Below are 23,031 nucleotides of genomic sequence, written 5' to 3' on the forward strand. Positions count from 1 at the left end.
ACACCACCAGCCCCGAGGAAACATCTCCAGCCCCGAGGAAACTCCACCAGCCCCGAGGAAACATCTCCAGCCCCGAGGAAACTCCACCAGCCCCGAGGAAACATCTCCAGCCCAGAGGAAACTCCACCAGCCCCGAGGAAACATCTCCAGCCCCGAGGAAACTCCACCAGCCCCGAGGAAACACCACCAGCCCCGAGGAAACACCACCAGCCCCGAGGAAACTCCACCAGCCCCGAGGAAACTCCACCAGCCCCGAGGAAACACCACCAGCCCCGAGGAAACTCCACCAGCCCCGAGGAAACACCACCAGCCCCGAGGAAACTCCACCAGCCCCGAGGAAACACCACCAGCCCCGAGGAAACTCCACCAGCCCCGAGGAAACACCACCAGCCCCGAGGAAACATCTCCAGCCCCGAGGAAACACCACCAGCCCCGAGGAAACATCTCCAGCCCCGAGGAAACATCTCCAGCCCCGAGGAAACTCCACCAGCCCCGAGGAAACATCTCCAGCCCCGAGGAAACACCACCAGCCCCGAGGAAACACCACCAGCCCCGAGGAAACACCACCAGCCCCGAGGAAACACCACCAGCCCCGAGGAAACATCTCCAGCCCCGAGGAAACACCACCAGCCCCGAGGAAACACCACCAGCCCCGAGGAAACATCTCCAGCCCCGAGGAAACTCCACCAGCCCCGAGGAAACACCACCAGCCCTGAACTGAGGCGCCATCAAGGAAGAAATGTTGCTGAGCAAATGTCAAAGTGAAGCGCCAAAAAAATAACATATATGTTGAGATATACTGAAATATACTGAAAACACCATCTGCATATTTGTCAACACATTCCAGAGTATCATCATTAATATTAGAATATATTGCAAAATACGATAAATGTAAATTTTATATTATATTGTATGAATGTGACTTTAAAATGTTGCATTTATCACACAGTCATATATATTTTAAAATGTACTGAATATCTTATTATTCTTCAAGTATATATTATATATAATTATGATAATTTTGTCACATTAAAATATGTTTTGCATATCTGTGAATATATTTACAGCAAAAAAATGTTGTTATTTATATGTAAGCAAAATAAAACATAATATAGTTCTAATTTAATAAATAATAATATATTGATATTAAATAAGTACATATGAACATTTACTAATCACTGTGTTTTAATCACACGTTAAATTTAAGTGTAATTCTCTTAAAGTTCATCATTTAGTGCCGTTTTTAGAGGCAGAACTACTAATTCTGATATGAATATATATAATATGTAGTGATATCAATACTCAGCTGTACTCATCAGATTTATTGAACATATATTGATCCAAACATCAGCCTGTGAAATATCCAACACGAGCTGCTTTCATCACATTAATGTTTCTAAAAACCATCAAAGTTATTGTTCAGTAATTGTGAACTTCTGCTCTTATCAACACTTTAACCTTTAACATGGTAACTTTACTGCGTCCTGCACCTTTAATCCGTGTCGGTGAGTGAAGACTCAACATTACGAGATAATTAACGATCAGCTGGAGAATCGCTGCTGCGTCAGCCTCTCTGCTCATCACGTGGAGATATTTGTGGTCTGGTGTGTGATGAGGTGTTGAGAGATGTCGACAGTTTCAGACACGACAGGTGAGAAGACGTCACGTCAGCAACATCTGGCTCTGTGGTCGCATCTGTGAAGTTCCACCCTCCTTCTGTCCCTGCTGATCCAACAGCAGGAGGATAAAGTTCCTGCGTCTGGATCAGATTCAGCTCCGCCACAAACACATTATTCTATATTCTGAACGTTTCTACGTCACACGGACGTCGATAACGAACCTGAAGCGACGACACAACAACAACACGTCCGTACAATTGGTAATAAGAAATTTATTTTTTTCAACAATTACAAAGAACAAAATATTTCAAAAGCATATTCATATGTTACATCGACTGTACAGGGATCAGATGGCGTGTGCTTCACTCTAAATGAATCTGTAACGAGCGCTAACAAAAAGAAGAAAAAGAAAACTAGGAATATTTAAGTAATTTTGATGAAAAAATATGAAATATTCCATGTCTAGGTACAAAATAGAAAAGAGATTAAGCAGATTATGGACTGATATTATACCCTGATACAGTGTTTAGGCCTCTTTTAACTGTCACAAGTCATTTACAACAACAGAGCATCTCTCCACAGCTCGCCCTCGTGGCCTCTTTGGTTCCATCATTAGGTATAATACATTTGAACAGAGCTCAATTTTGCTTCTATAAAAATAACTTCTTTTTTTTATTATTATTTTCAATGGCAGTTTCTATGTATTTTATTTGTTTTTCCTTATTACTAGTCACACAGCTCCTCAGTGCAAATATTCTAACGACCGCTCGCTTTTGAGAGACCAAGCGAGGGATGATGGCGGCAGGCGGAGGTGGAGGCGGAGCGTCGGGCAGGAGGCGGGGCCGTAACGAGCAGGTGTCGGTCTGTAGATGTGTACCTGACGCCTGGAAATGAGAGCAGCACCAGTGAAATAACAGGTCGCTGGAACCTGGAAATATCAAAGTGATGTCAAAGTGACTGAAACTGTGTCTCAAAGTGTGTTTCGGTGCCATGACGGGAACTCCGCTGGGACTCATTCATTTAGACACCAAAAATCACTCCACACGCATCACATGTGGGTCAACGTTAGCCCCAGTTAGCCTCTTTTTATATACCACAGGTTTCAGTCAATGAGTTCATAACGGAAGTCAAACTTATCTTTACCAAAAAAAAACCAACCGATCATTAAACACCAGCGACTGAATCAGACAAACGTGAGTTTGTTGGTGATGGTTTTTTTTTTTTGGATAGACGTAAAAAAATCACAGGAAAACTCGTTTAAAACAAATAAAACGTTCTGTTTAATTTGTCGAACACGACCGCGACAGTGAAGCCATCGTAACTGTTCAAAGACAAGTTGCCTTTGAGTCCTCCTGTGATTCTCAGCACTAAACCTTTAAAAACTCCAGTATTTTCAGGCGATGAGCAACAAAAAGGATCTTATTATTTCACTACAAGGTCTCTGTTGTGTTGTCAGACAACTTCAGGCTGTCAGAGACAAAAAAACACTTTCAGTGGACGAAGCTTTGATGGTGGCCGAAGCTTCACACTGCAGCTGAAGAGATCTGCAGGACGTTGGAGCGTATGAATCATTACATACCAAAACATCGACACGCTGTATCGGGCCGAGACGAAGATGTTTTCTCTGCACGATAAAGTCGATTTCTAGACAGTTTGGAGAGACGTGGCTCTGGTCTGTGTTGTTTATAACCAGGTGATGCCAAAGATGACCGACTTGGTTGGAGACTCGTCCGGCCTCCTCGCCGAGGCTCCACCTCCCTCTGCTCGCCGCTCTTAACATTTCAAGTATTGGTGACAGTTGGTCAGAAGAGCTTGAGTTCAGCTTGTCTGGTGTCTGGGTAAATACTATACATTGCATAGCTCATGCGGCACTTATTTGTTTTGGAAGGACGGTGGGCGACGGTGGGCGACGGTGGGCGACGGTGGGCGACGGTGGGCGACGGTGGGCGACGGTGGGCGACGGTCGCCACATCGGGCTCGTTAAAGGCATTTCAATCTGCGAGTCTGTGGAAGTGTCGGGAGGGAAGCTGCTGCCGCTCAACTTTTCACTTTCACTGACTGAAATGAGTTCAATCTTTTTTTTTTTTATTTGAACTGGAATGTTTTACTTGTGATATCCAAACAACATGTGACTTCATTTTGTTGTTGTGATTCCTGATATCAGGTGATTTACAACTCGAGTGGAAATGACGAAGTTCTTAGAGAACTAAAGAAAACTCTGGATCAGCTCACAGAGTCAGAATTATTTAGACTCGGGAAGGTTTGTCAGGTCTCGCAGACCTTTTTAGATTGTACATGAACCGGACCGAGAGGAGCTGGACATCGTTTGTGACCCAGTGATGGAGACATTCGACCTCCTCCACCCACATGTTGATGGATTCATGGTCCACAAAACATCTCTGGAGCTTCACAGCAAAACAGAGTCGCAGCATTCTCATAGAAAATAACACACATTTAAAGAATAACCAATACAAACATCTCAAACTGGTTTCTCTGTGTCAAATCAAGTCTCAGCTGCAACTCAGTTTCACTGTGAAGCTCCAGAAATGTTCTGGTGTATCATCAGGAGGAGGAGAGGAGGACTGCAGTTACATTTTTAGGTGAACTATTCCTTGAATTTAAAACAGGAACTTCCTGATTTGCGGCACGATTTTACACATTTTCGGGGAGACATTGTTTCTAGGAAAGAAGAATCAACTAATCTGAGGTCCAGAATTCCTAAATTTAGGCAAAGAAATGAGAATACTGAACAATTTAGTCAATCTGAATCTGAACATCCACTCCTTCCCAGAGGCTCTTTGGAAATCCCACGAGCAGTTTGGGAAATCTTTACCCACGTTTGATAATAGCAGACTTTCAGAAACATGTTGCAGTGCGTCCTCAACAATGAAGATGACGGAAAGAGAAGAATCAGTACTTGATGACTCAAACCAGCAGGTCGACCTTTCAGCCGTCTGCTTGGAGGTCGGTGAAAAGTCTCTACAGACGATGTTTTTTCCTCTTTCCATCCGTTTCTTGAATGCGTCCTTGAAGCCGCATTTTTTTATCGTGGAAGAAAGTCGTGTAAATGGCCAGAAGTGCTGTACGTTGGTGAAGTTTGACATTTTCAGTGCTCGTCCCTGGTGTTTGCACTCGCTGCTCTAGAGAAGAGGCAAAGTTGAATCACCCCAACCCTGGTGGTGACTCATGTAAGGCTCCCTACACCTCCTCTGGAGACGTTATGTTCAAGGTCGGGATCTACACATGAAGAGTTTAATTCCAAAAGGTCTAAACAAGCTGCTCTAACACCGTGACTGACTGCTGTGTAAAGGCTAGTAGGTTACAAAAGTCTCACACCAGATCTATCTTAGAGATATTTAACCAGGAACTTCAGAGACTGATTGTGGATATTTAAAGATTTGGAAGAGAACTCTTCACGTCCCTTTGGTGGAGACTGAAACAGTCTCCCACCAGAGAATATAACACAATATATCAACAAACATAAATATATATACAAGTTTTTGTGCAGGCATACATGAGGGTGTGTAGATATGTGTGGATGAGGTTGTGTGTGCGCATGTTTTCTCCGTCGTCCATAAATATTCTGTTTCTATATTCATTTTTTTTTTGTTTGTTGTTGTTGTAATATTGTGTTTACAGTTAAGTTCTTCAGTTCCACCTTAAATAAAGAAGAAGGAAACAAACTCAGGCGCAGCCGCACTCGTCCACGATCATGTTGGGAACGTCCCGCTTCACGATGTTGTACTCGTCGTCGAAGTAGAGCATGGACATGGTGCTGAGCTTGGTGGGGATGCAGCAGGAGTTCATGGAGCCCGGGCTCATCCCCCGCATGCGGTACTGGTTCACCACCGCCGTGTGGAAGGACGAGGCCGACCCGGGGACGCCCGCCATGTAGGCCGGACAGTTCCCCTCGCAGTAGTTCCCAAAGTAGCCCGACGGCGCGATGATCCAGTCGTTCCAGCCGATGAGCCGGAAGTCTATGTAGAACTGCTGGCGGCAGCACAGGCTGCTGCTGCCGTCGCACTCCAGCCCCCTCTTACGGATGCGGTGCTTGTTGTCAGCCTGCCGCGCCTGCACCACCAGGAAGGGCCGGTGGGACTCGTCGTTCTGGCTCAGCAGGATGGGCGTGACGCCCTCGGTGTCGCAGCCCTCGCAGCGCACGTCCAGGTTTTGGCGCCGGTCGCCCTTTTCGAATACCAACCGGACGGCGTCGGTGAGCATGAAGGTGTGCCAGCCGCTGCGCTTCAGCTCCACCCGCTTCTCCACCAGGTTCCACTTGCTGCCGAGGCCGGGCTCCTGGTAGTACACCTTCACCGTCACCTTCCGCCTCGGACGCACCTCCAGAGGGGACGGCAGCACCTTGAAGTAGAGCCAGAGGGTGGCCTGCGTCACGTACAGGTTCTGGTTCCCCTCGTTGGAGATCAGGAAGAAGAGGCTGGACTTGGACGTCACCATGTCATCTGAGGAGAAGGAACACATCACAGGATCTGATTATTATTCAGTATTATATTATAAATATTACTCTGCATTTTGTAAGACTGCAGACACATTTGTCTTCTTATTTCTTCTCCTGAATGTAGAAACCTGCAACCAAAAGGCACAATTCTTTTCCCTGTAAACAACCATCATGACTGCAGATCTTAACATTTAAATGAAGCTGCAGTTGCTTCGGAGGCAGCAGAGGGACAGAAGTGCACTGGTGGTGAACTTGGGAACAGCTTAAAGTAAGACAACAGGCCTCCGCTCAGTTCAGGGTGGCAGCTCAGGCCCTGCGGACTGTGACAGGAAGGCGTTGGGCGCCGGGCCACTTGGCCTCCGAATCAGCCCAAATATGAGCCGGAGGAGGGCGGGTGGGGGGCTTAAGAGAGCGCCACACAAAGGTTCAAAGGCTTTGCATTGAATGCTGCCTGAAAATGAGATCTTATGGAGCCTAACTGTCCTCACAATGAGGCCTGAGAGCTCGTCGCCGGGCCGAGAGATGCAGCAACAAACTGGAAGAATGAAGACGCAGGAAAGAAACATTTACATGACATTAGCTGGTTCTCAGACGCCGACTGCAGACTGCAAATGGTCAGAGGCTTTGAGCTCATTTGTGGGACAATTACAAGGTTTGGAAGGAGGGCGACGGAGGGATTCATACCCCGAGTTTAGACTGATTTCTGCTTGAAACTTTCCCACAACAATGTAAGAAGAGTTTGAATGCATTTGCAGTTCATCTCCTCCTTCACCGGGGGACAGAAGGGAGGATGATTCTGTGTTTGTATCTGACAACCTGGGACCTTTAAGGACGCATGAAGTTTTTATCCTGATGTAAATAACTTGACAGCACTCCTGGATAACAGCATGCTTAAACACACAGGGAGGATGATTGACAGCTGTCAGGTGAGGAAGATTAGAGCCACTGATCAGGTGTGAGAGAGGACACAGAGTCCAGAGGAGGAACCGACTTCAGTCTCACCAGGAAACAGAAATGCAGACAAATATCACAGACTGTTATAAAATCGAGCCTCCACATGCATCACCTCATCCATCACGAGACGAGGTGATCTCTGAGTCAGCAGCTCGGATGTTAGATCACACTCTGCCACAGACGAGAGGCCGGGATAGAAAGCAACAGCGCTCATCGCTTCATCTCTCTCGAACCTCGACTAAACTGTAGGGAGTGGTCGCTTCACAATGAGCTCGACGAGGACGGTTAATTGTTGTTCGAGAGAGGATTCATCCGTCACAGACGAGCAGCTGCTTTGTCTGCGATGGTTAATGAGGAGACGCTGGATTCTTCCAAGACGAGGAGGAGGAGGACGATGAAGGACAATTATCTGTTATCAACACAGCCAGAATCGATATGAAGCATTTAAAACATGTGGATCAAAAGAGAAAGACGTGCTGACTGTTCACATCTCTGCATGTACAACAGTAACACAAAACTTGCCAAAATTTTGAATGTAGTTTGGTGGACGGGCTGAAGCTGCTACATTTAGGATTTGCCAGGACAATGAACACAACAAGGGAAGAAGCCAGAAGTCACAAACATCACAGGAATACAGCCTTAAAAATCCAAAAGACAAGTCATCTTATCATCTCCACCCACCAAACTACATTCAACATTTTGGCATTTTTTAATGCTTTTCTAGATGATGGCAAGTTACTGCAGCTCGCCATGTAGCTTTGAATTTTTTATGTCTGTGTACAAACTCTGATGTTATTGTGTAGATGAGCAGGTAGGAAAAATGCAAACATTTTGAATGTAGTTTGGTGGAAGGAGGGCAGATGCTTCTTTCCACCGAACTACATTCAAAATTTATGCAATTTCATCCGTTTTTCATCATGTTTCTTGACATTAGGTGTTCAGCTCTCCACCCACCAAACTTCATTCAAATTTTTGCATTTTTTAAAATCTGTTTTTCCAGATGAGCATGTTTCACCTCGTACTGAGCGCTGCATCTTACTTTAAGTGCTCACGGTGCGTTGAGAAATAAAGACAGCAGCTGTGCTGACTGCATGAAGTTACAACAAAGCAAATATTTAGGTTTTGATTTCTTTGTGGTGACAAATGTTTAGTGATGAATAAACCACCGTGTTGCAGCCAAGAGGTGGTTGTGTAACATGCAAGTTGCTCCACCCTTGGATTCCCAAAACTGACTCTTACATAGTAGTAAAATCTAAATTTAGTCTAGAAGAACCAGCACGAATCTTCACTGGAAACCTGTGGCGACTGAAACGCTGACTGTCTTCTGGTTTTTGAAGCCAGTCTCGCCACAACACAGTTTCTCAATAAGTGATGTTTTGACACGTCGTGGGGAAGTTAAGAGCGGATATCCTCTGAGTTTAAATGAGTTCCTCATTTATTAAAGATACAGTTTGTAGTAATTCGGATAAAAAAATGCACAAGTTTTGAATGTAGTTTGGTGGATGAGGAGCTGAAGAGATGCTGAAATCTGCTTCAGACTTTCTCTCTGCAACAGTTAGCTTCAGTTATTACTTCCTTTGCAGATTGATGTATTTTGTACATCGCTGACAGCTGCTCACAAAGATCCACTGAGCAGCTGCTGCGGAGCTTTCGATCAGATGAGATGAGCTTCTTCATCTGATGGCGTCTGACTGAATTCGATCCCAAACTTTTTGGGCCCAGAACAGACGAGGAACGGGACATTCGACAGAAGTTTCATTCATGAAAAGCATCACTGTGATGCAGCAAACCAGCACCGTGCACTCCAGCCCCAGTGTTTGTTCATATAGAGGCTGCAGTCACACACACACACACACACACACACACACACACACTGTGAATTCTAATGTGGAGCCGGGCTGCAGGGTTCAGCCCGTCAATCTGCATTCAGGCTGCACGACGGCCGACACAAAAGCTCTGACCTTATACTGAGGGGACTGATTCAACACCGGCCTGCCATGTCACACACACACACACACACACACACACACACACACACACACACACACACACTAGATGTAGATGTATAGGCCGATGCAGACACACTGTTAAGGAAACATCAATAACACACACACACAGAGCTGCACATAAAGACACGACAGACACACAACAGCTCGACACAAACAGGCTGAATGACGCTCTGACGTCACGACAGCAGCTCCGAGTGTCGACGTGCAGCGGCGACGTGTCGACGTGGAAAGCAGATGTTTCCACCGAGACGCACGTGGGCGAAGCAGGTGGTGCCGCTGATCATTCTCAGCCCGGCTCCTTTCAGAGGATTGTTCCTCCGGGCCTTGTCGCCGTGCCATCTCCCCGCTGACAGCCGCTCAGCGCCGCCGACTCGGCCAACTGGCAGGCGCTCAGCGGCGAGGTGGAAGGTCTGCAACACAGCGGCCACAGAGAGAAACATCTGAGACTAAAAGGCTCTCAGTGGGGAGCGAACCTCCGCCGACACCGAGCAGAGCTGCCCAAGTTTATGTTTGTGTGTGTTTTCTAGGAAAGTGAACACAACACTGGGGAGGACGCCAGAAGTCCCAAACTTTGTGTCGAGCACATGAACGCAGCCTCGAAAATCCACACTGGAACTTCCCCAAACCACCAGAGCTCATGCAAATATTCAGCTTTTTCATCTGTTTCTCTAGACGATAACAAGTGACGTAGCTGCATGTAGCCTTTAATTTGTTACGTCTCTCAGTAAATGTGGAGGTTATCGCCTAGAACAACAGAAACATTGCTTACATTTTGAATGTAGTTTGGTGGGTGGGTTGAAGCTGCTAGATTTAGGTTTTTTTCAGGATTATGACAGAAAAATCCAAATTTTAATGACAGAAAGGTGAGAATCTCATCAGCTTTACATCCACCAAACCTCATTTAAAATGTCTGCAACTTTACACACTTTTTTGACCAGAGACCAGTTGCATTTCATACCATTGCAACTATAAAATTGTTACGTCCGTCAACAAACTTGGATTTTATCGTCTAGAAAAACGGCAACAAAAATCACCAAAATTCTGAATGTAGTTTGGTTGGTGGATTTCTCCAGGTGTTAACTGGACAGGTTCACCTGAGCTCAGCAGGCTAACAGAGGTGTCTAACTGGGAACAACCAACAGGTGAATGCTGATGTGTGCTGGAGTTTTCTAGGAAAGTGAACACAACACAGAGGAAGAAGCTGAAAGTTCCATAGCTCACACTTCCTCTCTCCACAAACCAAACTACATTCGATATTTTGCAATTTTAACATTTTTGCCCAGATGACAAGTGTATCTAGCTTTTAATTTGTCATGTCTGTCAACATAATTTAGATCTCGAAAATAAGTTTCACACATTTTGAATGTAGTTTGGTGTGCGGAGAGCAGAAACTGCTCGATTTTCTGTGTTTCTTTTAGTAAAATTTAGTTTTTTTTCAGCTTGTTGCAGACGACAGATTTCCCCTCGAGCTCCGTCCTGCATCTTATTTTCTGTACGGCTGCACAGAGGAGCGAAAATCTAAAAATTACTCAAGATTGAATTTATATTTGTGTTATATCTGTACTGAAAGCTCACGTTTCTGCTCTCTGTCCACCAAACTATATTCAAAATCTGAGCAGTTTTCAGTGTTTTTCAAGAAGATAACATCATGTTTCAGTTTGTTTTTTGTCAGACTTATAAAACAAAAAGTTAAATCACAAATATTTCACCTTGAATTGACTCCTGATGCAAAAAATCAAGATGTTAAATCAGACTAAATCAGAGGTTGTTTCACCTGCCTGACACTTTTACACTATAAACTAAATAAATGTCCAGATTTGAATTAAAGAAACTCCAAAAAGCTCATCAGCTCTTTCTTCAGCTCTCCACCCACCAAACCACATTCAAAACATGTGCACATTTGCACATGTTGTCTAGACGACAACATCCGAGTCTGTGGAGTGAAATGTGACCTGCGACATCACGAGCATCTCCTCGTCTCCACAGCGGCAACGTCCAGAGAAACACGAGACGTTAACTTAGACTGAAACCTCGAGCATCTCAGTTTCAATGAGACAGACTCCATCAACACTTCAGCTCTCCACCCACCAAACTACATTCAAAGTTTTAGCAGTTTTATCTGTTTGTCAGGACAATAACATTCTCTCTCCTGTTTGGTTGACACACATACGAAATGAGAAGTTACAAGCAAGATGTCAAACATTTTACTTTTCAGTGTCAGATGTTAAATTAGACTAATCAGCATCGTCTCCTGGAGCGAACAGACTCACGTCCACTGAAACAACCGTCACATGATGCCCGTCAAACTCTCTCTGAAGACACACAGACAGAAAAATCCAACTTTTATTGAAAGAAACCTCCTCAGCTCCTGTGTCAGCTCTCCTTCCACCAAACTACATTCAAAATTCTAGCAATTTATATTTCTCAAGAGGGAAAAGAAATCTCTTTCCGGGCTTGATGACTGATATAAGTCCTGCTTCTTACTTTCTTCACAGCAACAAGAATCAAGAACTTCAGATCTCTCAGGATGTTAGATTAGACAGCGTCCTGCAGAGGTCTGAGCTAACAGAGACGTTAAACACTGAGACGCAGACGTGTGATGACAGAGCAGGATGGATTCTTCACAAAACATCTGCTGCAGCGTGAAAACTGATTTCTGCAAGTTTGACAAAACATCAGGTAGCAGCAGCTCCTGCTTTTATTTTGGCGGGTTTTCAGGCCCCTGTGTCAACATCTGTTCAACATCAGCATGTTCCACACACACACACACACACACACACACACACACAGCGTGTGTGTGTGTGTGTGTGTGTGTATGTGTGTGTGTGTGTGTGTGGTTCCGGTCCATCAGCTACATGCATTAAATTTCTTTCCACAGATTGAATTTCGTGCAGATTCATGTTGAATGTTGAAAAGTTTTTCATTAATAAATAATCTTTTCTGCAGCAGATAAGATAACTGGAGCTTTGGTTTTATGTTTTGGGTCAGATGAGGCGGTTCTGGCTGCAGGCAGCACCTGTGATCCACCTTCAGCCGAGCCGGCAGCAGCGATCTACCCTGGAGAGAAGCTGGAGCTAAAGATTGAACCTTTGTGTGGTTTGTTCTCAGAAAGTGAGTCTCAGACAAACATCAGACCGACTCGAACATTCTGGTCGTGCATCACCTTTCTCCGCGAAGCTGATGATCTCGGAGCTCTCCTCCAGCACGTCGTTGCTCATCGGGTGTCCGTCCAGGTTGGGGATCTCCACCCGGCCGTCCTCCCGCAGCTTCCCGGCGTGGAGCTTCCGCAGCGCCGTCACCATGGCCGCCTTCGACACCGGGTGCGTGATGTTGGGCCGCTCCCGCATCTGCAGCCTGCTGAGGATGTGCCTCTTCACCGCCTCCAGGAAGTCCACGTTCAGCCGGCCCGACTCGGGGTCCTCCGGCTGGGCGACGCCGCAGGACGCGCAGGTATCCCGGGACGCCGTGTGCGCCTCCGCCTCGGTGCCGGGCGCAGCGGTGCAGCGGGTGGAGAGGACGCAAGCCACGAAGAGTGCTAGTCGGAGGAGACAGCTACTCATTTTCTGTTCGAGGAGGAGTAGGATAACTTTTCCCCCGCTTTGTTAGAATTCAAATCATAAAAAGAAACGAGAAGAAGATAAAGACTCCGCTCAGCGCCGAGCCGTCTCCATGCGTAACGGCCGCAGCTCTGACGCGCTGGTGCAGTTTACTCCCAATGACTGAAGATGTGTGCGCACGAACTCTCCTCTCACATCGTTACATGGGTGTCTTTGGTCACAAGTCCTCTTTATTCCAGGTTCAGGAGGGTTTGTGGAGCAGCTTCACGCAGAACGCATCAGAACCAGAGCGCGCGTCATGGCTTCATGAATCAGCATCAGCCCAGCTGGAGATCTGCCTGTGACATACTCCACACAGCGACACGAGCAGAGTCCAAACCCAGCCTCAACATCTTCAAACTTCATTCCAGAGAGTTCATCACCATCCTCACTGTTTTCTCCTCCCGGTGTGCTGCTGCCGGAGTGCCGATGCGCAATCGAGAAGAAGAGGAAGCTGAGGAGGAGGAGAGGGAGGTGTGCCAGTGAGCGCACCGAGGAGCGTTTCCATTCTGGCGTGTGAGACTCAGGAGCCGCCACACACCGAAAACTTTTTATATACAGGGGGGTCAGCACGAGGAGGGCGGAGCCAATGAGGAGCGAGAGGGAGGGAGGGGGGCGGTGTTAATAATCCTCTGAGGAGAAATCACTGAATTATTCCTACAGGGATTCATATTGCAGCACATTATTCTCCCCGACTGACCGCAGATCAGAGGAGCTGATAAGAGCTCCTGTCTCACACTGTGAGCGCTGTTTACCCCAAAACTGCACTTCACCACTGCACTGCAGGACCCCGAGCACAGAGCTGCACACCGCGTTCAGAAGTCCCTCTGCTTTTTCAGCGATTTAAGCAGCATTCAGAGCCTTTGACCGAGTGAATCAGTGCAGCAGCTTTCAAGTGTCTGCAGGAAAACATGTATAACAAAGGCAATATAGATAAATAATGAGAGAAAAAATAAATATCGCACTTAAAATCTGGTTTAAGAAGTTTATGAAATATAACACAGTAATAATATGAATATAAATCTGACATCTTAGAACAACAATGTTAAAGTACTACAAGTAAAAACCAACAAAATGAGGAATATGTTGGACGTGTTGGATTATTACTGTAGATGAATTAATGGCTCGACTGTAATTTACATCGATAACTTTTGTTTCAATCTGTGTTCACGTGTTTAAACTATAAATATGCAGATTAATTGTGATTATAAGATACATGTTGAGGAACAAGTATGAAGTCTAGCAATCAGGTAAAGTAATAATAATAATAATAATAATAATAATAATAATAATAATAATAATAATAAACTTAAAAACAAATATAACATGGCACAACTTTACAATGTAGCATTACACAATAATAAAACATAACAATATAGCACACAAGACATAATTACGATATATGACATAAGTAACCTTACAACATATCAGCATAACAATATAATATAACATGGCACCAAATAACATAATAATGACACATAATACAAACATACTGCAACCTGACACACAAACCTACTGAAATTCAACCTACATCACGATCTTTCTGACTCACTCTTTAATTCCTTTAATACTGAAACTCATCATGTTTAAAAGGAATTCTGGGAAGTTGTATTTCCTGATTCAAGTGAGGGAACAAGTTGAATTATATGAAGACGTGATATCAGTTTAGTTCTACTGTAATTTGTCTTTAAGACACTGACAAAAGTATGTGGACACCTCAGACATCCAGTACAGAAGAGAATGAAACCCACAATAAATAAACGCACCATGAGCTTTGATGCTATCAGGACGTATCAGTGGCACTTTCAGCTCCTTCCAGACATGATGTGAACATCTCAGCCTGTCGCAGTGAGACTCTTTCTCTCCAGATGGAACTCGATCTGCAGCGGCGCGGCCTCGTCACTGTGTCCGGTTGGCGTCGACGTGGCAGGACGTCCGGACGGCAGCATTTGTTAGTAAAAACCAAAACCAAATCAGCTCGTCGCAACGCGGCCGAGACTCCCAGCAGCAGCCGCGCCGAGCCGAGCTGACCTTTGACCTCTCAGCTGCTGATTATCCTGAAGCAGAACAACACCGGGAGGAACCGGGTCGGCTCTGTTTACGCCCTCGTACCAACCTGTTTTCAATGAGATCACATGCATTTGATTCTCATTCTGCAGATTCATAACACATGTTGTTTTGACCGAATCCACTGAATTTGAATTATTAAAGTTTCCAAAGACACTAAATGTGTCAGCTCTAATTTGGAGGGAATGTGGAAAATGAGACGAGGGGACAAAACATGTTTTCTACACTGTGAATCAGCTGAGAGGTCGTTTAAAGTGGAACTGTTTCACTTCATTACGTCTCTGGGTTTGAGGTGAAGCCGGAGAGGAGGAGGTGAGGAGATGGCGCCATCTTGGCTCCAAATATTGGAACTACATGAAGGAGTTCCATCTGCACATTGAGCCTAAATGACCTGTGAACGTCACTCTACTGACACATTTAAATACTTAGGCCATGTCTGTGTGACGCGCTTCATTCCTGGAACTAAATTCACAAAACTGTGTAAATGTTCACACAGGAGGAAACACAAAACCCAGAAGTTCACACAGATGAATCCCTACAGGACGGGTCAAAGTTTGGAACCATTAAAGCAAAAAGGAGGAAATATGGGAACACAAGACACAGATGGAGGATGGAAAGATTGTGTTCTGAGGAGAATAAATCTTCTGTTTCAGAGAGAATTTGCCTGGAAAGTAAACAAGTTCTTTCCAACGCCAGTGCTGGAAAAACAGTGAACTGTCGTCGCTGCAGGAGCTGTGGAGAAAGACGCTGCTGTAAATCTGTGTGTTTCCTTGCTTTCAGTTCACAGGAGTTATGGTGTGTACTGACACAATCCCATGGGATGTTTCAAAGATGGAACCACTGGAGCAAAAAGGGAAAATGTGGAGAGAATTTGCCTGTAAAGTGGTTTTATTACAAACCCAAACTTTCAATGAGCAGATGGAGTTTCCTGCTTGGACGACAGAAACAATCTGATCTTCACAGGAGAAGAAACATAGACTCAAACTGAACTGAAGTTAGCTTGTTTAATGGACGTTTGTTTGTTTGGACATGTTTTAGATTTATTTTCCACACATACAGTATAAACGTATGAAGAAAACACCAAGTGAAATGTCTTTTATTTCTAATACTATTGTTTTAAATTGCTGGATCAATGAATAAATAAATTGGCTTTTTAAACAGTTTTGATATGATTTTCATTTAAATAAAGTCCTGCATTTACTTTTTAATCTGTGGAATGTTTGGATCAACAAATAAATAAATACATGAATGAACACTAAGATAAAATACTTCTTCATGTATTTCTCTCTTTATTTATTTCTAATCATTTCTTCTTCAGTCGGTGGAGTGTTTGGATCAATAAATTGATAAATAAATAAATACATAAATAGACTTTGAAACAGTTTTGACACGAAAATTATGTATTTATTTATTTATTCCTCATTGTTTTTTTTCAATTGGTGGAACGGCTGGATAAATAAATAAATACAAAAATAAAAATAAAATAGTTAATATTAGTTGATAAATAGTTTTGACACGGTTGTCATTAAAATAAAGTACCATATTAATATATTTATTTATTTATTTAATGCAGTGTTTTTCGGTGGAGTGTTTGGATTAATAAATAAATAAATCATTTTCTTTTTTTTTAAACGATGAACAGAAGGAATTCCGTGACGTCACATCCTGTTAGTGGTACGTGCCTCGTCCTGAGAGGAGGCGGACGGTAAGACGTCTCACTCCGTGCTTGTTTCCCGCCGTCGTCAGCGCACGAGCTGTATAAACAAACAAGACGTAGGTTTTACGACAGATACGTTCGCGTGGCCGTCGTGTGATTTTACGACACACGTTCACAGTATCCGTCTGCGCCACATCTTTCTTCAGTCCGAGTTTTTTTTTTGCGACGTTTAAGCTATCCGCTAAATCCGTCGCCCTGGTAACGGCTCCGCTAGCACCGTCCCGCTCGCCGCTTCCCCGCTCCGGAGTGACTCCTCCTGCCGCACGGAGACGAGCTGCGGCTGAGTCCGGGTACAAGGTGGGGCAGAGTGTCCTGGTCAACTTGGAGAAGTTGAGTGTGTGTCGGTGTGTGTCGCTGTGTGGCGGATTGTGGCGCGAGCGGCGGTGAAACACGTTAGCAGGTGAGTAGTCAGACATGTTGGAGCTAGCTTCGTGTTGTCAGCGCTGCGCTGTGACGCGTTTTTACGTCGTTTTCACTGAATCTCCCCCGTGGGACGCTATCTGCTGCCATCGAGCCTGCTGACTGACGCTCCCAGCAGCCAATAGGAAGAGCCGTAGGGGAGTTGTGCTCCAATCAGAGGCGGCTGTGCGGCTGGAGGCGGGAACAAGGAAGCGAGTCTGTGTAGTGTCTGTTCGGAGTTTAAAGCTGTCAGCTGGCTCACAGAGGAAGCTGTCCGTGTTGACAGCAGGACGCTCAGTTCCTCTTTCAGCCCGGCAGCACACACAGCGTCCGGTTCTGTCCTGGTTCTGTCCTGGTTCACAGCCTCCATTACTCAGGCTCAGTCCTGACAGGCTCAGTCCTGACAGCCCGCAGCCGACATGTTGCTGGTGTTCAGCCCTCATGTTGGAGCTGGTGTCCCTGTAGGCTGTAAGGTCACAGACACCTCCTCCTCCTCCTGCTCCTCCTGCTCCTCCTGCTCCCTGCACTCTAACCACAGCCTGTTATCATCTGACCAGAACACTCTACAGAACCGGGCCGGGCCTCAGCTCCTGGATAATCACTCTACTGGAAGATAAACACCTGCTTATCTCTTTAAAAGCACCCACAGCTGCTTATCTGCGCCTGAAAGCTGTTTGCACACTGTTGAATTTGAGATAGTTTCACAGTGTTAACCTCAGCCGAGACACACAGAGGTGATCGCTGGGAGGAGAGAGAGCTTCCTGATCCTGGAGAATACAAACACTTCCAGTCAGAGGGTGTAAACACAGGAACAACACAACAGCCTTTTCTCCATTAACAGATTCATGTTTGGGGCGGTAAACGGTGAAGGATGTCTTGTTCTGTCCTGACAGAGTTCACTTTACTGTCAGAGGATGATTCGTTTCACCTCCTAAACTTCAGGCTGCGGCTGCTGAAAGTGTTTAGTCACAGCTGACGGATCTATAAATGTGTAAAACGTTAATGAAACCAGTACACAGACTGACAGGAAACCGTGAACACACTTTGACTCGGGTGCCGTTTTTCCTTTACTTCTTTTCCCGTCAACATGCGGCTGTGAATCGACGTTTGAACCGAGTCGGGAGCAAACTGTGGAGAGAGCGTCAGAGTCCTGATGTCGAGTCTAATTCTGAGAGAAAGTAAAGTAATATAAAAGTGTGGCAACATTAAAACATCATCACAGCGTCAGAAGCAGGTTCATAATCTTTATAATCTGGCAGAAGATGAATTGTGTCTGTGAACAACATCCGTCAGCAGCTGAAACCCCCGAACAGTCTGTCTGGAGGGATATGAAACAGAAACTGTAACCAGATCCTGTTCAGTACAATCCAAATATTTACTGTAAGTCTGACCCGACTTCATGTATACGTGACTTCAACTCAGCAGAGCAGGAGGGGCAGAAGAAACCACTCGGCTCTGTGACGAGTGAACGTCTCACACCACGTTAACATCTAATACTGTCACCAGAACCTTCAGATGTTTGGACTGGACTGGACGGGTTTAAGATTCTATTGTTCTGGATCATTTACAGGTTAGATATTCATTATGAATCTGGGTCAGATTGTTTAATTGTGTCCCTTTCTCTTCTGGTCTCTACTGGTCCCTGCTGCTGGATCATTTACAGGTTAGATATTCATTATGAATCTGGGTCAGATTGTTTAATTGTGTCCCTTTCTCTTCTGGTCTCTACTGGTCCCTGCTGGTCTCTTCTGGTCCCTGCTGGTCTCTTCTGGTCCCTGCTGGTCTCTTCTGGTCCCTGCAGGCCAGAGTCATGGCCTCCGGTAAGAACAAGAACCAGACGTCTCTGGTCCTCCACAAGGTGATCATGGTGGGCAGCGGTGGCGTGGGAAAGTCCGCCCTCACCCTCCAGTTCATGTATGACGAGGTAAGCCTTCAGCACTACATCTCCCATGATCCTTCGCTGCATCTGCTCCCAGTCGTATGATGGTTTCTCTGCTCCCAGTTTGTGGAGGACTACGAGCCCACCAAGGCGGACAGCTACAGGAAGAAGGTGGTCCTGGACGGCGAGGACGTGCAGATCGACATCCTGGACACGGCGGGGCAGGAGGACTACGCCGCCATCAGAGACAACTACTTCCGCAGCGGGGAGGGTTTCCTGCTGGTGTTCTCCATCACGGAGCACGAGTCCTTCACCGCCACGTCCGAGTTCAGGTTCCTGGTTTTATTTCTCGTTGGTCAGGGGTTCTGGTGATGAGACCGGTGAGATCGGACCTGTCATTTCTAAGTGTTGAATGTGTTCTGTGTGTCAGGGAGCAGATCCTGAGGGTGAAGGAGGAGGAGGCCATCCCTCTGCTGCTGGTGGGCAACAAGTCCGACCTGGAGGAGCGGCGGCAGGTCTCTGCTGACGACGCCACGGCCAAGGCCGGCGAGTGGGGGGTCCAGTACGTGGAGACATCGGCCAAGACGAGGGCCAACGTGGACAAGGTACGAAAACAACGACGACACGACGTTCAACAAGAGAACGTCCAAGTTCAAACCAGCAGGAACCAAAAGAACATTTTAATAGACGTCATGACACATTTTGTTCTCCACATCCAGCAGGTCTTTTACAAACTCATCGTCTGCAGAGTCTCATCCACTCGCTCGCTGATGGAAACATTTTAAAAGACGTATTTCAGATTTGCTCGGCAGTCCGATGGATCCAGTTGATTGAAATGTTCCACGTTTTCTGTTTTTATTCGTTTTTTTTTTATTGCAACATTTTAAAATCACCGTCACAGTAAAGTCAGACACGTGGTTTGTAAGCAGCCGATCTGCAGCTCACTGTTCTCCACCTGTGTTCTGTCTCTCAGGTGTTCTTTGACCTCATGCGGGAGGTCCGCAAGAAGAAGATGGCCGAGAGCATAGGAAGAAACGGGCCGAGCGGCAAGAAGAAGAAAAAGCGCTGCTGCATACTTTAACCTCGCCGTCACGGTCGACGTGACAACGTGCCAAAACCAAACGGCGGTCGGACGGACTGATGGACTCGGGCGGCGGCTTCAGACCAGAACCTGCCTGACGACTGCACAGCTGCGCTACAAACACTTCATCAGATGAGGAGCTCGTACTCTTTTCCTCAGCTGCACATTTATTTGGGCATTTATCGTTAAACATTTATCGTTAAACCTGAAAGTGTGTTGTTTTTTTTTTTCCTCCAAGTGTATAAAATGTAAGAGTCGACGTGTTCGAGGTCGAGTCTACCAGAAAGTCTCACTTCCATTATTATTGTTGTTGTTTGTCTGGTGACCTTGGTACTGTGCTGGTTCTGCTTCCTCTTTATGTACAGATTGTGGAGTCCAAATTCTATGTGGCCAAAAGTATGTGGACGATATTCAGCAGTTGCAGCTCGAGCAGCTGTTCTTTCTGCCACATGTTGAACCTGCAGCAGGGATTTGATCTCATGCAGCCTCCAGAACATCATCCAGGTCCAACAGGGATGGTGGTGATCGGGTCTGGTCCAGAGTCGGGGTTCAGGTTCCTCCACACACCTTTTCTTTATGGAGCTGAATTTATTTATAGACTCGAGCTAGCTTAAAGCAGCGATAGGCTCGTTGTGTCTGTTGTCACAGACATACGCCCCCCGGTGTTCAACACAAGGAGATGCAGTTCTTTATGGACAGTAGACGCTAACGAAGAAGCTAATTCTCTGTTTTTATATGTGCATGAAGCTTTATTGAGATAAAAACAGGATGTATGATGCATGAGGAGCTCAACACAGCTAGCATGCTACCAGTGTTAGCTCAATAGACTTTTCTCTGTATGAATGGAACTGTTTCACCTTGATAAGCTAACTCCCCATTGATCAGCAAAATCTGCTTGAGTTGAAAATTGTGGCGATCATTTTGGTAAAAAGGTATTTGGTCATTATGCTAACATGGTGTCCACATACTTTTGGCCACACACTCCACATGTTTTTGTGTCTTTTTTAAATTGTTGTGAATGTTTCGACAATCTTGATTTTTTTTTTTTTTCTTCACGTGTTAATCAGACGATCGACCCGACATCATGTCCAGAAGCTCCAGGGAGGATTTTTGTGCCTTAAACCCTCGTTTCCTCGAAAAGAAACGCGTTTGTGACCTGAAAATACCAGAAAGTGTAAAACTTCTGCGCTCGTCCGTGTTCCTCCTCGCTGTGTTGACCCACATTCCCGACATGCAGTATCACACTTCCACACACTCCTTTTGTATGATGCCTTCACTCTTCACCTCCCCGACGAACACAAGTATAATTTATAATCACAACCTCTTTAAATCAGATCTGTCCTCGCAGACACACTCACACCCATTTGATAATAAAAGTCAGACTGATCACTGATCAGGTGTCGTCTGTTCATTTCTTATAAGAACGACTCAAACACTGAAGAGGGACCAATATTAAATCAATCAGAGGAAGAAATGACGAGCTGTAAATTAACTGATTGGTGATTAACAATCATTTTAAGGATTATTTGAAGACATGTAATTGGGAAAATATAGACAATGTTAAGGTTTATTTAGTCTGTTTTTATAATTTAACTACGTGCAAAATGATGAAATTCATCTGCAGGAATTCATGAATATTTACTTTGCTTTCAAAGAAATTCACTTTTTCTACAGGAAGTGTAACAAATGACCCGATTCTGTTCATGAACAGAGAATAATAAGTTATATCACAGAGTTATTAATATTTAGGAATCTGTTTTAATATGAATTATAATCATTACAGTTGAGACATTAACAGTTAAAGTTATTAGATACATTATTAAGAATAATGATACCAGCTCTCCTGTGTGACTTTACAGGAAACACATTTGAATAATAAAGTTTGAGAGCTGCATTTATATCTGTAGTTAATGATAAAGATATTAATTCAAAGGAGCCTCGTGCAACAACACTATATATTAAGATTAAAACATTAATGAGTGAGAGTGTAACAGAGTCACAGTTCAGACAGCAGGTGGCGCCTCGTGTTGACTTTGAATGAGGTCACGTGAGTTCAGAGTGAAGAAATGTGTTTAACACACAAAACAAACATTTGTTGTCACTTTTCCAGTCTGACGCTTGTTAAACTGCAGATTTCTGAATAAAGATATATTATGAGATATATTTATGAGGTGAGTTGCTCGTCACACCTGCTGAGTTCGTCTCTGAAGTTTATTTCCATTAAACTTGCAGTTTCCTGCTTCATGAGACAGGTTGGACCTGCACCTCCTCGTCCTCCTCGTCCTCCTTCCTGTGGTGAACTTTGCTCCACATGTTTTGTGTCTGATTGTTTCCTGACATTTGATCCATCGAGCTGATCTGGTGTCAGGGTGTCAGATCATAAACAGATAAAACTATAAACCTTATTATCATCGTTCAGTGAGCTGCTGCTGCTGCTGCTGCTGTTACAACTCTGTTTATTTACGTCAACAACAACGTTGAAATAATAATGATGATGAATTAAAAGGATTTAGGAAACAAAACTCAATTAAATAAAAGAAACAAAACATCCATTAATCATCAAATTTAAAAAAATTAAACACACATGAAATAGAAAATTGCAACATTGAAATAAAATGAGAATTTAAAAGAATTCACCACATTTAAATTCAGTAAAAAAAAAAAAAGTATAAATATAATTGTGAATATTATTGAAATATATTTAAAACCGAAATTGAATATAAGAAATCCTTCAAAGTAAGTTTAAATTTCAAAAATCCAAGTCAAACAGACTGCTGAGCACACAGACAGTCGAAGAGCTGAGGATGGTCCAGGTCCAGGTCCAGGTCCAGGTCCAGGTCCAGTCCAGGTCCAGGTCCAGTCCAGGTCCAGGTGAGTAAATGGCAGATACATAGTGAAGATCATGTCCAGTGTGTGTTTCCTGTTCTTGTCAGACTTTTTCTTTTGTCTGCCTGAATGTTACAACCTTTCTCCCTCACCAGGTCCATGTAGAGGTCAGAGGTCAGCGGTCCGAGGTCCGAGGTCCGAGGTCCGGCCCGATCACCACCCCTCTTCTGTTCTTGTGTTCCAGCAGACGTGCAGAGATGTTCCTGCTGTGTCCAGCAGACCCGAGCTCGTCCTAATTACCAGTGTCAGTATAGAGTGAGCTCAGGCCTGTAAGCCTCTTACAGTAATACACCTGCTGCTGAGCCGACACCAGGACTGCACCGCGGGGCGCCGACCCACACTCTCAGACCAGCTGCAGCTCCCAGACC

At 44.9% G+C, this 23,031-nt stretch overlaps 2 protein-coding genes across 3 annotated transcripts; one reads left to right on the plus strand and one right to left on the minus strand.

The window, feature by feature from the left end:
* Positions 1-1,871: 1,871 nt before the first annotated feature.
* Positions 1,872-13,163, minus strand: LOC119015259 (inhibin beta B chain-like). The gene is made up of 2 exons (XM_037091102.1): positions 12,202-13,163; positions 1,872-6,079 (listed from the first exon to the last, which is right to left on the minus strand). Exons 1-2 carry the CDS (start codon positions 12,596-12,598, stop codon positions 5,304-5,306), a joined length of 1,173 nt encoding a protein of 390 aa, XP_036946997.1. The 5' UTR covers positions 12,599-13,163; the 3' UTR covers positions 1,872-5,303.
* A 3,204-nt stretch (positions 13,164-16,367) lies between these two features.
* On the plus strand, positions 16,368-21,171 carry LOC119015275 (ras-related protein ralB-B-like). Of its 2 annotated transcripts, none has more exons than XM_037091125.1 (5): positions 16,368-16,406; positions 18,619-18,741; positions 18,820-19,028; positions 19,127-19,301; positions 19,670-21,171. In XM_037091125.1, exons 2-5 carry the CDS (start codon positions 18,628-18,630, stop codon positions 19,775-19,777), a joined length of 606 nt encoding a protein of 201 aa, XP_036947020.1. In that variant the 5' UTR covers positions 16,368-16,406; positions 18,619-18,627; the 3' UTR covers positions 19,778-21,171. The 2 variants fall into 2 exon arrangements, with proteins under 2 accessions (XP_036947020.1, XP_036947019.1); XM_037091124.1 differs by lacking the exon at positions 16,368-16,406 and adding an exon at positions 16,413-16,818.
* Positions 21,172-23,031: the final 1,860 nt, after the last annotated feature.

The sequence above is a fragment of the Acanthopagrus latus genome, chromosome 24 (genome assembly GCF_904848185.1).
Source record: "Acanthopagrus latus isolate v.2019 chromosome 24, fAcaLat1.1, whole genome shotgun sequence".
Taxonomy (NCBI): domain Eukaryota; kingdom Metazoa; phylum Chordata; class Actinopteri; order Spariformes; family Sparidae; genus Acanthopagrus; species Acanthopagrus latus.

Coding starts and splice junctions, on each gene's coding strand:
- LOC119015259 (XM_037091102.1), bottom strand. CDS start 12,598: ATGAGTAGCTGTCTCCTCCGACTAGCACTCTTCGTGGCTTGCGTCCTC. Junction 6,080..12,201: donor CATCAGCTTCGCGGAGAAAG/GTGATGCACGAC, acceptor CCTTCTCCTCAG/ATGACATGGTGACGTCCAAG.
- LOC119015275 (XM_037091125.1), top strand. CDS start 18,628: ATGGCCTCCGGTAAGAACAAGAACCAGACGTCTCTGGTCCTCCACAAG. Junction 18,742..18,819: donor TCCAGTTCATGTATGACGAG/GTAAGCCTTCAG, acceptor CTCTGCTCCCAG/TTTGTGGAGGACTACGAGCC. Junction 19,302..19,669: donor CGAGGGCCAACGTGGACAAG/GTACGAAAACAA, acceptor TCTGTCTCTCAG/GTGTTCTTTGACCTCATGCG.